General features: G+C 39.4%; 1 protein-coding gene across 1 annotated transcript in view; it reads left to right on the forward strand.

The window, feature by feature from the left end:
- The first annotated feature begins 25 nt into the window (after positions 1 to 25).
- Positions 26 to 15,350, forward strand: part of nol4la (nucleolar protein 4-like a) — a 56,204-nt gene continuing 40,879 nt past the window's right edge. The window contains exon 1 of the mRNA XM_051116574.1: positions 26 to 1,270. Coding sequence (XP_050972531.1) covers positions 929 to 1,270 — 342 coding nt within the window. The 5' untranslated portion in view covers positions 26 to 928. The remainder of the gene's footprint in view (positions 1,271 to 15,350) is intronic.

Consider the following 15,350-nt stretch of genomic DNA (forward strand, 5'->3'; position numbering starts at 1 on the left):
CACCAGATTCACTGCCTACCCGCTTTGTAACCACTGCGTCCACGCGTTGCACTACTTCCTGAAAAAAAAAACACACTGACATACAAAGAAAAAAACATAGTACTTCGTTACGGCTGCTTTTTCTTTTGCTGTAAGCCACGGAAGACGTTTCTGTCACAAAACTGCCAACAGCCATTAAATCTTGCGGATTGTAAACGAGAAATGTCAATTTGGGACGGTCTGTAGCGTGGCGGCAGCACTTGCAGGTCCGATTCAAACAGGTGGAAAGAGTGGGACAGTCCTACCGCGTGACGGCTGCTCGTGAAGGCGGTCTATTTTAACCCGCATAGCGTTTTTGTTTGAACCAGCATCAGTATTAAATTAATTCGAATCGTTTTTTTGCTAAACATTCTCTCGCGTCCGTATGACATCAACAGGCTTGAGCCACATCCCGTGTTAGAACGCTGTCTCGCGCCGGTCGTTTAAAAAGTGGGCCGTTAAAGTCTGTTACGTCGAGCTTATTTCACCCCTTCCTGGAGCCAGGTTTGCGTGTGTGTTTTTTTTTACATTTACGGCATCGACCCTCGGGGTTTTTCCCACTTGCACTGGTCCTCGAGCCGTTTACGCACAGGTGGGAGATACCCGCTTGGTTAGGACGGCCCCCTCTCTCAGTTCCTCAGCGGATGATGTGTGCAAGTGACATTTGCCGTTGCGGTTTGGGACAGTAGGCGAGGCGTCTCTGCAAACAGGTGTGCGACTGCCCGAAACAGGCACACACAATACGACTTCTTTCGCCTTGTTTAGCGGAGGTGGACCTCCAGCACCGGTGTCGAAGCGATCATCCTCGTAGCGGGACAGGGAGAGGAGGGGGAGTCTACTATCATTTTCAGGCTTTGTAGTTGCATTTGATCGTTTCGGAAAGGGGTTCGCGGCTCACAAAGAGGAAGGGATGGCAACTAAGAAACCATGCGCGGATTTAACAAAAAGGAGCCGAAGTCCCGTCGTGCTGGAGGCAGAGATGTTCAGCGAATTTCAGGACTGGTGTCTCCGGACTTACGGGGACTCGGGGAAAACAAAGACCGTCACACGGCGAAAATACAACAAAATCATGCAGACCCTGCTACAGAACGAGGAGTCGGACGGTGTCTATGTCGACAACAGCCACATCAACGCCAAATTCAAATTCTGGGTGAAGTCCAAAGGCTTTCAGGTCGGCAGCAACATCTTGGGCGAGCACAACAAGAAAGAGCCATCGGGGAAGCCCGTCCTGTACGTCCCTGTCAAGTCTACGGTAAAGTGCTTCTTTTTTCCCAGCTCACTATATGTTTGTGAATTGTGTCTGTGTGTATGTGCTTGTGTGTGACTTCAACTCTCAATATGGTTCTGCTGATGCTGTAGCCCTTTCTCAATATGCTTCGGGACAGCGCTCGTTTGATTCCACCTACGCGCAACCCACATTGCTGTGCGCAACTTTTCAATCTTACACCTCGGGTTGACCGAGCATATTCATCCCTCACCCCAACCGGGCAGAACAGTCTTACTCTGAGAGCTGGCTGCCATAGCAACGCCGGTCCCTCTTAGCAATAACGGCGGTGTAGTAATGGTATCTGACGAATTGGCATGACGTTGTCCTGCTGACGGGATCGGGATGTCACAGAAAATCACAACGTGGCCCGTTTCTTAATCTTAGCAAATCGTGATAATGTTGATTGAGAGAACGCTATTTTATTCACTTTGCTTTATGTCACTGGACGTTTGGAGGCGGGAGCACGCGTGGTGAGCTCGTGTACCCAATTGTTGGGGATGCCGGGGCGCAGAGGGGCGCGCACGGAGAGTTCTCCTAAGGGGCTAACGATATGGTGCACGTTAAAATACAGCTATACTGCTCTGAACGAATCGGTATGTTTTGAGAAATGCGTGTTTGGGGGACTTCAGATCCTCTCGTGGACCACTTGAGGGTCTCACGCACCATCGTCCTCCTCCTGTGGGCATCACAGGCGCGCTCGCCGATCAATGTGTCATTCAGGGCGACGTTTAATAAGCATTAAACAGTGAATAAAAAACGATTAACAGTGAATGATCAGTTGTTTCAACATCGTGCATCGTACGGTTTTATTCTGGAGAGGGAAAGCAAGCTCTTGCATTGTTCTGTACCGGATGAGGGCGGAGCGGACGGTTGGCACCCGTTGCTCTGGTAACCTACCTGTTCTGCTCTACAATGCTCGCGTTTTTTTCACACATCCCAGGACTATGACAGAATCCATCATTAGACAAGACAACCAAAGCAAGGGTTCAGTTTGATGAGCAAGGAACGGACAGAAATGTGCTCCCCGATGTTTAATTTGTTCGATGCATAAAGGCATTTGGTCACGAAGCTTATTTAAAGACCAAATAATAGTTTTAATAATAGTTTAATGGACGGAAAATAGTAATCACGACCTGTTATTACACTTTTTTAAATTTATTTACAATATAAACAAAATTTAATGTACTGTAAAGCCTGAGATATACATGCAAGTCACTGTTTTCTTGAACACTAGGAGGTCCTCGACTACCACTGGTGCATTATGCCGTTCAGGGTGTCATGAACAGACACCATTTTGAGCATTGCCCTCAAGGGGTCCCACCAACAGACCTTTGTCTGCCATCCAGGAGGGACCGACTCCCTTGAGACCGGCACACCTCAGCCTGAGAAAAATAAGCCCTCAAATTAGAAACAATGGTGACAGGACTGTTTTTAATGAGTGTTTTAATGGCTGTTCATAGTTGTTTCACTATTCACATAGAATCCCAGGTGTTTGACTACGCATTTAAAAACACAACAAGGATCAGTAATCATGCCAACGGGGGGCACCAAGTGAGCACTTTGTACAAAAAAAGAGAGAAAAGTATCATTTTACATTCTTTTTGGAAATAACCAAAGCTAAATCAGTGTCAATTAATCCTCGTTAGCAGATAATTGCTATGCAACCATTTGACAGCTCTTAACAGGCAGCTCCCAGCGTGCTTTTCATTTATAAGACCGTGTTAAGAAGAAATGAGGCAGAACTCCGAACATAGTAACGTCTCCTGCCACAGTTAACCCTTCACACAGATGTGTGGGTTTAACTACCCAAAGGACGTCCGGTGAGCCTGTGGCAATTACAGATTCTCTATCCATAAATTGCTCCTGTAATAGAATGAATGTGCAAGTCAGATGTGAAACTGAAGTTCATGATTACACATATGTATTACTTGTTGAGGAATCTGGCCCCCCCCCAGCATACACGTACATTTCTCCACCCACCGCTTTTTCTCTCTTTCTCTGAGGACATGTGGCTGATTTGAGGTCTGTATACACTTGCATTCACTATCATTATTTAACAGCTCCCTAATGCCGTGTTTGTTTTACCTTTCATCAGTCATTCTGTCCCTCTGTGGAGACTCCGTGCATCCTAATACAGCCTCCTGTCACTGCATGACACATGCACATACACTACATCTCACAAACGATCTGTCAGTCAAACAGATGACCAGTTCTGTCATATGAAAGAGGTCATCTGATCTATGGCCATATTTATTATATATATATATATATATAAGACGTGACACCTAAATTTGCTGTCCGATTGCATTCTTCAGTTAAAAATTGGTTTAAATGTATAAAAAAGAAGCCACATATAAGCAGTACCTCTCTCACATTACCCACTTTAACAATTCAAATTTTTCTGTTATTCAAAGTGTCAAAATATCATGTGGTGCGACCGTCCGGTCATAACTGGTATTTTGGAAACATCTTTGAAATTAACCTAAATTTATTCTGATTAATTTTCATTTGCATATGTTTTGTATTTACATTTCCACCATAATATACAAACAAACTTTGTCTGATGATCTCCATTTTATGAAATATCATCTGGTGCGACCAATAATAGTAATAACTGTATTAAATATAAAAATAAATGATCTTATTTCTGTGGCTGAAATATGAATCACTGCTACAGTATGCTTGAGTGAATGGTATTTTTAAAACATTTTTATTAGTTTTATGCAATTTACAGGAAAAATAAGTCTGCTAAATACAATTAAGAAGGCAACTCTGAAATTCTGGAACAAAAATATGAGATCATTATTTACAAAAACTCAAAAGAAATGCAAATACTTTGTTTCTAAACACTTTACTTACTGAAAACATAAAAAAAAATTAAGCATGTTAAGGAAATTAATTAATTTTAATATAAATCATGGTCACACCACATGACATTTTTAAGGCTACGACCGATTCATCTAGATGAAAAACATTAAAATTTTAACATGAATTAATGTGTACACAACATTCTTAATGTTTGAACAACTACAGACATTATTTTTTGTATTTTAAAATTTGCCTATCGAAAATCCTTATGTGTTAATGACCCCTCTATATATATATATTATATATTATATATTCAGATGCAAAACCAGCTAAATCCATCTGACGTATTTCTTTAAAATGAGCATTTCTTTCTGGCTACTTTGTATAGGTTTCTATGTAACTACTGGCACATCTGATTGGGCTGAGGCTGGGATTTAGCAAGTTTGAAGTAAAAGTATTTGATGAATGTATACGATGTGTCAGGAGCATTCACTCAGTATCATTATCTCATTTTTGACCAAGATGGCTTTTAGCTGGTTTTGCATCTAAACTCTTCATATATACATATATATATATATATATATATATATATACACACACACACATGCACACAGTCATTTGAAGTAGAAAACATTTCATAGTTGTCCTAAAACCAAAACAATACCTGTTTTTGTTTTAGAACAACTTTGACTAACTTTTTTTGATCCACTTCAAATGTTGACTACTGTATGTATATATATATATATATATATATATACATACACATATATATACACACAGTAGTCAACAATTTTTTTATATATATATATATATATATTACATTAAATTATATTTACTAGTATAATCAATAAATTATACAAATTATTTATTAATTATTCAACAATTACATCTTAAATAGGGCACAATGTACTATATTAATATGAAGATTTTTTTAAAAAAATTTTTGCATGTTTTACCTTTATTATGAATTTTGCACATTGCGTTGTGATTTGGGGTTAACGGAAATGGCTGTAAAATTACTGGATAATGTTCTGTCGGAAAATTAGTATACTTTTTTGTTTATGTGTGTGAGTACATAAACAAAAAAGTATATTATTATTAATGTACAGTAACCAAAATATAGAACATGATGGTTTTCTCATGCAGGGTAATGAAACCAAGCATCTGAGGTCACTTCCTTTCATACCCACCATGCCATGTTCTAAACCAACCAGCATGCCACAAAGTGTCCAAGAACAAGGAAGCGCAACCATCCACACACTTACACACTAAGCGAGTGAGATGTTCACATCAGCGTTATTATCTCATTACGGACTGGAACAGTAGGGGATCCTTCCCAACCTGCTCTACGCAAATTAGACAACAAACAAAGAAAGAAGAACAAACAAAACAGAGCAGAATAATAAGAGGAACAGAGACAACCGGGGACCTTTTTTACAGTAATAGGATACAGACAAAGTGTGGCATAACATCTGTGTGCTTCCACTTAGCACAATGCATGTAGCGAATTGTTTTCATCAAGTAAAAGTATAATTTAAAAACAGCAAGGTAATTGTCCAAGAACTGGTGTGTTTTTTGAGTTTGAACATGTTTAAGACCTGGTTCTACTTTTATTTCCTGCTTCTATTTAGAGATAGTGTACACTGTCACTTATCAGTCACTCTCTCTTTATCATCAGCAATAAACACAAAATTGACTTCACCCTGGGTGCTCCCTGCCAGCTCCCATCTGAACATTCTCCTCTCCATCTTCCTAGTTTGTTACCCCCACCCCATGCGAGCAGTGTCTTCCTTTTCACCTACCCCTGGGTGGTAGGGCTGCAGGGTGCCATGGTGCGAGTTGGAGCCCCAGTGCAGTGTGTGGGATGCAGAAGAGTGGCAGAGGGCCTCTCTGATGCAGCTACACCATGGGTGTGCCAAGTTTCTGTGTGTGGGGGCGAGAAGGAGGGGGACCTGACAGAGCAGGGGCTCTTTATCCTGTGTGGTTTTAAAAGAGTTACAGTGTCATTGTGGACGAAAGAGAGAGAAAGAGAAGCAAAAGAGCCACTAATAGCATATAAGTCAAGCAGCCTGTGCTATTCTGTCAGCGCTGACTGGGCTCACAGCGCACATATCATTCATAAAGCTATTAAATATGTATCTGTTGTGTCACAGGCCCACTGTAGACTTTGTTTCATGAGAGTGGTGCTCGATTCAGCTGCAGGGCATCACAAGCTCGCTCTGCTCTCTGTCTGTCAAAGTCTTTCTCTATATCGCTTTAATATTCTCATTCTCCCTCTCTCTTGATCTGTTTCTGTTCTTTCTCTTTGTTGCTGTCTTTCTAGCGGAGGGGGCAACTTCATTTATCACCTGTTATGTCCTGTGGCTAGCACTGGGAGCAAAAACACACTCACACAAACACGAAATGTCATAGATGTGACCACAACTTTACAGGCGTTTAAAATTATTTTTTTTACTGCCCAAATTCGGGTCAGTCGTTCAGGCTTTCACTTGTCTTGTTAACAGTTTCACTGGCCCATTTTTACTAACATATTTTATAGACTACGCCTCCTGATCTGCCTAAATGCATTTGTTTACGCAAATCATTTGTGATCCAGCTTCACGTACAGAAGAAGTGGATATAAGTTTTTTTTTATGAATCTTTGCAAGTCGCCTTTGCTAATAATGTGCTAGTTAGCAAGTTATGTGGCTAAAGTTTACAGTCTCTCAGAGAACTGCTTGTCGCCCCACGGAAGAGAGGGACGGGGTGAGCAGAGCTCATTAGCATTTAAAGGAACATACACCGAAATGGGTTGCCGTGAACAAAGCGGTTTATGAGGTAAAAGGGTGTTGTTTTACACTACCATTGAGAAATTTTAACCAAAGTATGTTATAGAACTTTCATTAAGACCCCAAGAATCAACTTGTTGACAATGGACAACCTCTTTAACAACTGACGGTGGAGGTATTTGTTGTTGCAAAAGAGTTCTATTTGAAATAAATGCTGTTCTTTGGAATTTTCTATTTGTGAAAGAATCCTAAAAAATATTAAGCAGCAACTCTTTTTAATACTGATAATAATAAGAGATCCTGACAACTAGATCAGCATAGTAGAATGATTTCTGAATGATCATGTGACACTGAAGACTGGGAGACATTGTGACTGGAGCTGAAAATTCAGCTTTGCCATCACAAGAATAAATGACATTTAAAAATATATGAAAATAGAAAACAGTTGTTTTACAGTAATACCTTACTGTAATAAATGCAGCGTTGCTGAGAGCGAGAGACTTAAAGAATATTTGAAAAATCTAAATGGCCCCAAACTTTTAAGCGGTATGCCCGTTCTCATCAAGTTTTTAATGTTGTTAATGTATTTAGTGCTGTCAAACAATTAATCACGATTAATCGCATCGAAAATAAATTTTTGTTTATATATGTGTGTATATTTATTATGTGTATATAAATACACACACATTCAGTATATTTTAAAAATACTCACATATATTTACATGTATGTTTATTTTCACATAACTGGTATTATATATAAATATTTTTAATATATAAATCTAACATATTTTTCTTAAACATGCATGCGTGTGTATTTATATATACAAAATAAATATGCACAGTACACATATATTATGTAAACAAAAACTTTATTTTGGATGTGATTAATCATTGCGATTAATCGTTTGACAGTTAAATGTGTATATATGTTTAGCCCGATTTTTATATAAAAATATTTTTTTTTACAAAAATAATTAGGTTTTTAGTTTGCACCAGCAGTCAGCTTAAAACCTAATACATTATTTTAAAGAAATTATATTTTATATTCAAGATTTTAAATTATACTAATAGCCACTCTAATATCACTCTATTCATGTTATAATTTCATAAATGATTTTGACATTTCAAAAACTGCATAATATACTGACTTATTTGATGCTTCTTAAAAAATCCACCAAAATTCTGTAATGGCCCATCAACCATTCAAATACTCTTTCACTCTAGCCCTGGTTTATTATTAAATAATAATATATAAGTGAATATATAAGTGTTTACTGTAAAACACAGTAAAAACACATCTCACGGTCTACTGCATTTGCACCAAATGCTGACAATAACATATATACTACAGCTCACTGAAGGACTTCAGTGTGATCTCTTAATGCTCGCACACTCATGTTTTTCCCTTCATCTATGTCTCCGTTGATTTTCAAAAACTGATGAAGAGTCCAGCGAGAGGGAGACTTTTTAAAGATTTTTCTTATTAAGGGGGCAAAGGAGAAGAAAGGATGCTGCAAGATTTTAAGTGAGGGAAATGATTGCTTTCTGTTGCTATGCCAACGGAAACAGAAATATCCTCATTGCTGTGTATGTGTGTGTGGCAGAGGGAAGGTTTAGTCAGTGTTCTGCAGCATGGGCCTATGGCAAGACAACCGTGAGCATATTCTGAGGGGAAATCTCCTGGTCAAGCGTTAGAGACCCTGCTCATTCCATCATATCTACTGAGGGATGATGGAGATTCTACAAAAGCAGGTGTTTCAAACACATACAGGTGTTTCAGAAAACCTCTGGCGTCTTACATCATATTTGTAACCAAATGTGACTTATCTGTTGAGACGCAGAGTGAATTTTTGGACTAGGTAAATGGAACGAAAAAAAGAAAATTATACATTTAGCTCTGCCAGGATGAAATGTTTGAAGTTAATGATGTTGCACCCATGGTAATATGATAACTAGGTAATCATTTATGCAAAATATGTGTTTTAAGAAAAGCAAGACAGTAGATATGTTACAGATTTGTTGTAAAAACAAGCTGTCACAACCTTTAAGTACACTTGAAAGCTAATAATTCTTTGCATCAGAGACGGTGAGGAGGAAAAAAGCTTAAGAACTGACACCTTGTCCAATGCAACATTGCGGTCAGCTATTTTCATCATAGTCTGTGCGTGTTTGTGTGTTTTTTAGTGTCTACCCTCTCTCGCTCAGAACTCCAGGTCAGCAGAAGGCTGATCTGTGCCGAGAAACACTCTCAAGAGACGCTGTTGTCCGGCCTGCAGGGATCAGGAGACACTGTCCTCTGTCCTGAAGGAGTTGCTTCTCTTGGCGACTGATCTCAAAAATACACACATATCCACTCAAATCGCTGTTGACAACAGGACGCGTATTCACACTCAAACGCATGAAGAAGAGACGGACTTAAAACTGTAGCGAACCGCTTTTCGATTCCATTATTAGCATATCAGTGAGGAAAAAAATCAGGCAAAAATCTCATTATGATAAGTGATTAATTAGCGAGCATATCTGCAGAGAGCCTTGGAGAAAAAGGGATCTAAACAGACCTTCCCTCAGCTCCCCTCCCCACCCGTTCAAACCCAAAGACACTCTCTGCCTCAACAGTGGCCTTTTATCTACCAGTCATTTGCATGAATGCTAACAGTTTTGCATGATGCATTTGCAATAGCAGGTTACGACATGAAAAGCCCACAGAGCACACTGTGCTGTCCACACGCAACACACAAGACATTCACAATGTCCACCGATACAAAGACTCTCTTAATACTTCATTAGCACTGACCCAAAAGCCTTTAAATCAGTTCTTGTGCTTAAAGTTTCTCATGTAAAAACTGAATAACTCAAATAAATAGACTTTTATTAAACTTAAAAGTCTCATGCTAACTAAGGCTGGATTAATTAGCTCAAATACAGTTAAAACAGTAATATTGTGAAATATTATTACAATTCAAAATATGAGTTTTCTATTTTTAATATATTTAAAATGTAGTTTATTCCTGTGATGGCAAAGCTAAATTTTTAGCAGCCATTACTCCAGTCTTCAGTGTCACATGATCTTCAGAAATCATTCTAACAGACCATTTTGGAGTAGACATCACAATTACGTCACTTGAAGCTGAGGTGAAGTTGTGCTGGCAGGAAAACAAATGGTAACAAGTGGAGTGAAATAGGTCTAATATTCACATATGCAATTATTAGGGGATATTATATTAGGCCTATAGTAAGGGCCTGAGCACTGATGGTGCGAGGACCCTGTTGGAATTGCTCAGTTTCTTCTTCTTCTTGAATCAAATGAATGACATTTTGATGGCCTAAACATGCTTATAAACTCATAACACTTTGCACACGTGTCAAAAGTAGTGAAAATTTACATCTGATATGGGTTTCAGAAGTGGGTGTGTCAAAATGGCTCAATAGTGCCACCTACAAAATGTAAACAAAGTGCCCCTTGAGCTAAGTTTCACATACGTGTACGAAATTCGGTAGACACATGTAACACACCAATACCTTTAAAAAAGTCCCATGGTACGAAGTCCGAAACCCAACAGGAAGTCTGTTATTTTTAATTGTCTCAAGTTTTTTGTGCCGTTTTTGCCATTTTCAGGTGTTGTATTTAAAGAACTCCTTCTAGAGATTTAAACAGATCAACACCAAATTTGATGTTTTAAAGCCTTTTATGAAACGAAGATCTTGAGTTTCCGTTGAAGTTGTTATGACAAAATTCGATGTTTTGCCATGAAACAGGAAGTTGTTATAATTCAGACATACAATGTCTGATCTGCACTAAAACTTACATGTTTGATAAGAGTCCTGTCCTGAACACACGCCCGTGCCCATATTCCATTAAAGTCATGGCGCCACCTTCTAGCAACAGGAATTGGCATGTTTTATTCTCTAACAAACTCCACCGAAAGATTTAATGACATCAACATTATATTTGGTCAGTCTAATCTAAAGGCCTTTGCAGTGCTAAATTGTGAAGATCTTGAGTTTTCATTAAAGGGTGTGTCCGTGACGGGCCGACGAAATTCGATGTTTCGCCATGTAAAAGGAAGTTGTTATAACTCAGCCATTCAATGTCCGATCTGCCCCAAACTTCACAGGTTTGAAAAAATCCTGGCCTGAACACATCTAAAGGCCAATATTCAGATATGATCATAGCACCACCTGTTGGCAACAGAATATTTCATGTTTTACACTAACTCAAACATATCATGTTCAATCTGTGTCACACTTCATATGTTTGATCAAAGTCTTGGCCTGAAGAAATCTACATTCCAATATTCAGTTATAGACATAGTGCCACCAGCTGGCAGCAGGAAGTTTGGCACATGTAAATGACTTTGAAATATTCCTCCTATATTGACCACTTTAAATGCATATTGCTGTTTTCCTAAAGCCACTGGGTGGCGGTGAGCCTTTTACATTTACCTAATCTACCTTTATCTCACAATTCTGACTTTTTTTCTCACAAATGAAAGTTTATATCTTATTTTTCAGACTTAAGAACTCGATTTAACTCAACAATAGCAAGTTTGTCAGTTCTGAGAAAGAAAAAAAGCCAGAAGTGTGGGATATACTCATGATTCTGAGCAGAGGGGAAAAAAAGAGAATGACGAGTTGAATTTTCTTATCAGAATTGTGAGATATAATCTTGGAATTGTGAGAAATATAACCTCAAATTTCCCTTTTTTAAATTCTTTTATTCCATGGGTTCCATAGAATGCTACTTGAAAACTGACATTTTCTGCCAACCGATAGGCTCCGCCCACAAAAAATGTCATCACTGTTTGCAAACACAGAACTGGTCTATATGCTGATTCAGTGCTCAAGAAACATTATCAATGTTGAAAACACTTGTGCTGCTGAATATTTTTGTGGAAACCATGATTTTTCACGATTTTTTGAATTAAAAATTATTAGACCTCAAAAAGGATATTCTGTGATGTTATAAATGTATTTGCTGTTACTTTTGATCAGTTTAATGCATACTTGCTGAATAAAAGTATTAATTAAAAAAAACAAAACTTACTGACCCCAAAAGTTCAAGCGGTATTAAGTTATAAGTTGCTTAATGAAGTCCATCCACTACATTTAAAATAAGTTTGATTTAACAAAGTTTGCATTGTTAGCTGCAAGCTATTATATAAAAAATGTTACCACGTTACTGTCTAGATTTACTAAGGACTGCTCTGATTGTGCTACACACACACACACACACACCGCTTGATTGACCCACTTCAGTCTGTCTCTTAGAAGTGAGAAGCCTCCTACTTGAAATGGATGTTTGATTCAGAAGTAGGTGATCTGATCCAGTATCCTCTTTCCCATCTCTTACACCATTGTTATTTTGAGTTTTTGGGATTCACATAAGTAGAATCGGTCCACGTGCGTTAACCCTTGCATCTGAACCTATAGGAATGTAGGAGGAATGTTTAAACGCAGTATGCAAAGTTATGTACATTTATGTGCACATGTACAATGTCACTGTGTGTGTACCGCATGTGCTTGTGTGCGTGTGACGCGAGAGGGTCGCGGATGGTGCTGCTCTGGTGTTCCTCCCCTCGGCTCCTTCTCTCTGTTGCCATGGAGAGACCGTTCTCCTCTCCCATAGGAGAAGAAATTAACACCATTTTTAACTGGCTCCAGGGCCTCCCCCCTACCAGAGAGAGAAAGAGAGAGAGAGCTCCTACAAACACACACTCGCACACCTACACAGATAACCACACGCAGACACAGTCCTAGTGCACGCTGCCTCCCTGAGCGGATCAGGGAGGATGTGTGCTTGTGTGTGCTAGCGAATAAAAGCTTTCTCCATCTCTATTCTGGGAGGATGCAGCTTTGGGACAAAAGAGTGTCTCACTCCATCTCCCCCTCCTCATATTCACCCTCCCTACCCTCTATGCCACTCTCTCTCTCTCGCTCACTCTCTCTCTCCTTTGTAATTAACTGCTGCAGTCTCTCATTAGCGTTGTGATCCTGTCCGGTTGTCTCACTGTCTGCACCCCCCTCCCCACCGCGCAATTACACCATGACACCAGGGTCACGTGACCCAGCAGACACCTCAGAGCATGAACAGACCCCACATGCAAACAAGTGTTTTATTTCTTGTGGTTTGGGCTTATGCAGGGCCTTAACCACCGTAGCACTTGAGGCCTTCAGATTAGCGGTTGATCGATATGGGTTTTGAAATGATCTTTTCATTATTTTTAAGATTTACTTTTGGCATCGCTATAGTACAGACAGTAGACAGGAAGGAAGGTGGGAGAGAAAGGGGGGGACCAGATCGGAAAGGACCACGAGCCAGGACTCGAACTTGCCAGAAACGCAATCATGCTACGTGTCAGAGTGCTGCCCACAGGCTATCGGATATGACGGTGCCTACCAATCTTGAATTATTGTTTAGATGTTTTGATTTAGTAATGCATACAGATGAAAAACCTTGCTGAACAGGACACAGTGGTTCAAAAAAACAATGACAATATGGTTTGGAATAAAGAAATGTGTTTTGAATGTGATAATTTTATGTGATGTTCCTTCTTCAGGTGACATTGCTACTGTAACTCCTTTCCTACAACTATTTTTTTTACAATATTGTAAAATATTTCAAATCTTTTTTAGCTTTCAAATATTTTTTTGTCATCTTGAATTACAGTTGAGGTCAAAAGTTTACACCCCCCCTCCTTTTTCAGAATCAGACATTTACATATAGTCCACAAGAGAAAATAATATGATAAAAATGAACCCGTTTAAAAGTTTACATCCCCTTCATTCTTAATACTGTGTTGTTACCTGAATGATCCACAGTTGTGTTTTTTGTTTAGTTGTTCATGAGTCCCTTGTTTGTCCTGAACAGTTAAACTGCCCACTGTTCTTCAGTTAAATCCTTCAGGTCCCACAAATTCTTTGGTTTTCCAGCATTTGTGTATTTGAACCCTTTCCAACAATGACTGTATGATTTTTAGATCCATCTTTTCACACTGAGGACAACTGAGGGACTCATATGCAACTATTACAGAAGGTTCAAATGCTCACTGATGCTCCGGAAGGAAAAACCATGCATTAAGGGTGAAAACTTTTGAATTTGAAGTTCAGGGTAAATTTAACTTATTTTGTCTTCTAGGAAAAATGTATTTATCTTTTGTAGCCTCTGAAGGGCAGTACTAAATGAAAAAATATGATATTTAGGCAAAATTAGAAAAATGTCCACCTCTCCATTTTGTTCAAAAGTTTACACCCCTGTCTTTTAATGCATCGTTTTTTCCTTCTGAAGCGTTCAGAAAATGTTCTGAAGATGAACGAAGGTCTTACAGGTTTGGAACGACATGAGGGTGAGTATTTAATGACAGAATTTTCATTTTTGGGTGAACTATCCCTTTAACATTATCTAATATCTTGCATAGTCTGCATGCAAGTTTTGTCAGCAGAAAATGGAAACTCCTTTCAGACAAAGTTTAAAGATTAAAAAGACATTTTTGGAAAAATGAGCACTGTGAATGTGCATACTAAGATACTAAATTGGGTCAATTTAGATTTAATGTTGACTTTAGCAGTTACACAACAATGTTCAATATCCTGCTCGACAACCCCTGTGTATATCAGAAGCACAAAAATACTTTTAGGGGAGCACGATCGAGGCCAGGGCTTTATAGTGACAGACTAATGCAGATGACAGTTAATGATTAGTTGTGTCTGGGTAATGTGGGTGCAGGGAGTCAGATGGAGCTCAGGGAAGAGCTGCGCCCGTACGAGGAGCTGAAAGCGTCCGTCACACCCTGTCAGAGCGAGAGAGAGGAGGGGAGGAAGAAGCGAGTGGCTGAATGAGAGGGAGGGTTAGGAATGAGGAAAGAGTGAAGGGAGAGAGAGAAAGCGTAATATGGATTTAATGGAAGAGCATCGTGAACTTACAGTGGCAGGAAGGTGGAGAGAGTGGGTTGAGAAGAGGAAAGGAACGGAGGGATTACACTTCATCTTTCCTTGACCTTCATGCACAAAAATTCACACGCAGCTCCCTGCCCCGTAACTCGCTTCTAAATCCCCCACCTCCCGCTGAGAGATCGGGTCCCGACGATTTGTAGGTCCATACCTTCTGCTGGCCTCACAGGGTGGAGATGCGACTTTAAGAGGTGACCTGTTATCAGATTTGCAGCAGGCTGATCTGAATCGCCAGCATTGTTGAAACAGTTTCTCTCTCACACAAACATTTCTGGCTCTTCCACTGTAATACAAATATTTCCCCCATTTTCCCTCAAGCACTATATCACTGTAATGTGTTATGGCAGCTTTAACAAACAAAGCGATTCATAAATATACTGCTGGATATTAAGTGTCTAGGTGTCTGATAGCAGAAAACACTCAATTCGCTCTCACTCTAATAGAATTAACGGTTTGCTAAGGCTAGCAGCACTGTATCTATTCATATGGGTGGTTTAGAATTGAACTTCAGCATGTGAGCCGTCCTGCACCGTTTGTAGCAT

The sequence above is a fragment of the Labeo rohita genome, chromosome 8 (genome assembly GCF_022985175.1).
Source record: "Labeo rohita strain BAU-BD-2019 chromosome 8, IGBB_LRoh.1.0, whole genome shotgun sequence".
NCBI lineage: Eukaryota > Metazoa > Chordata > Actinopteri > Cypriniformes > Cyprinidae > Labeo > Labeo rohita.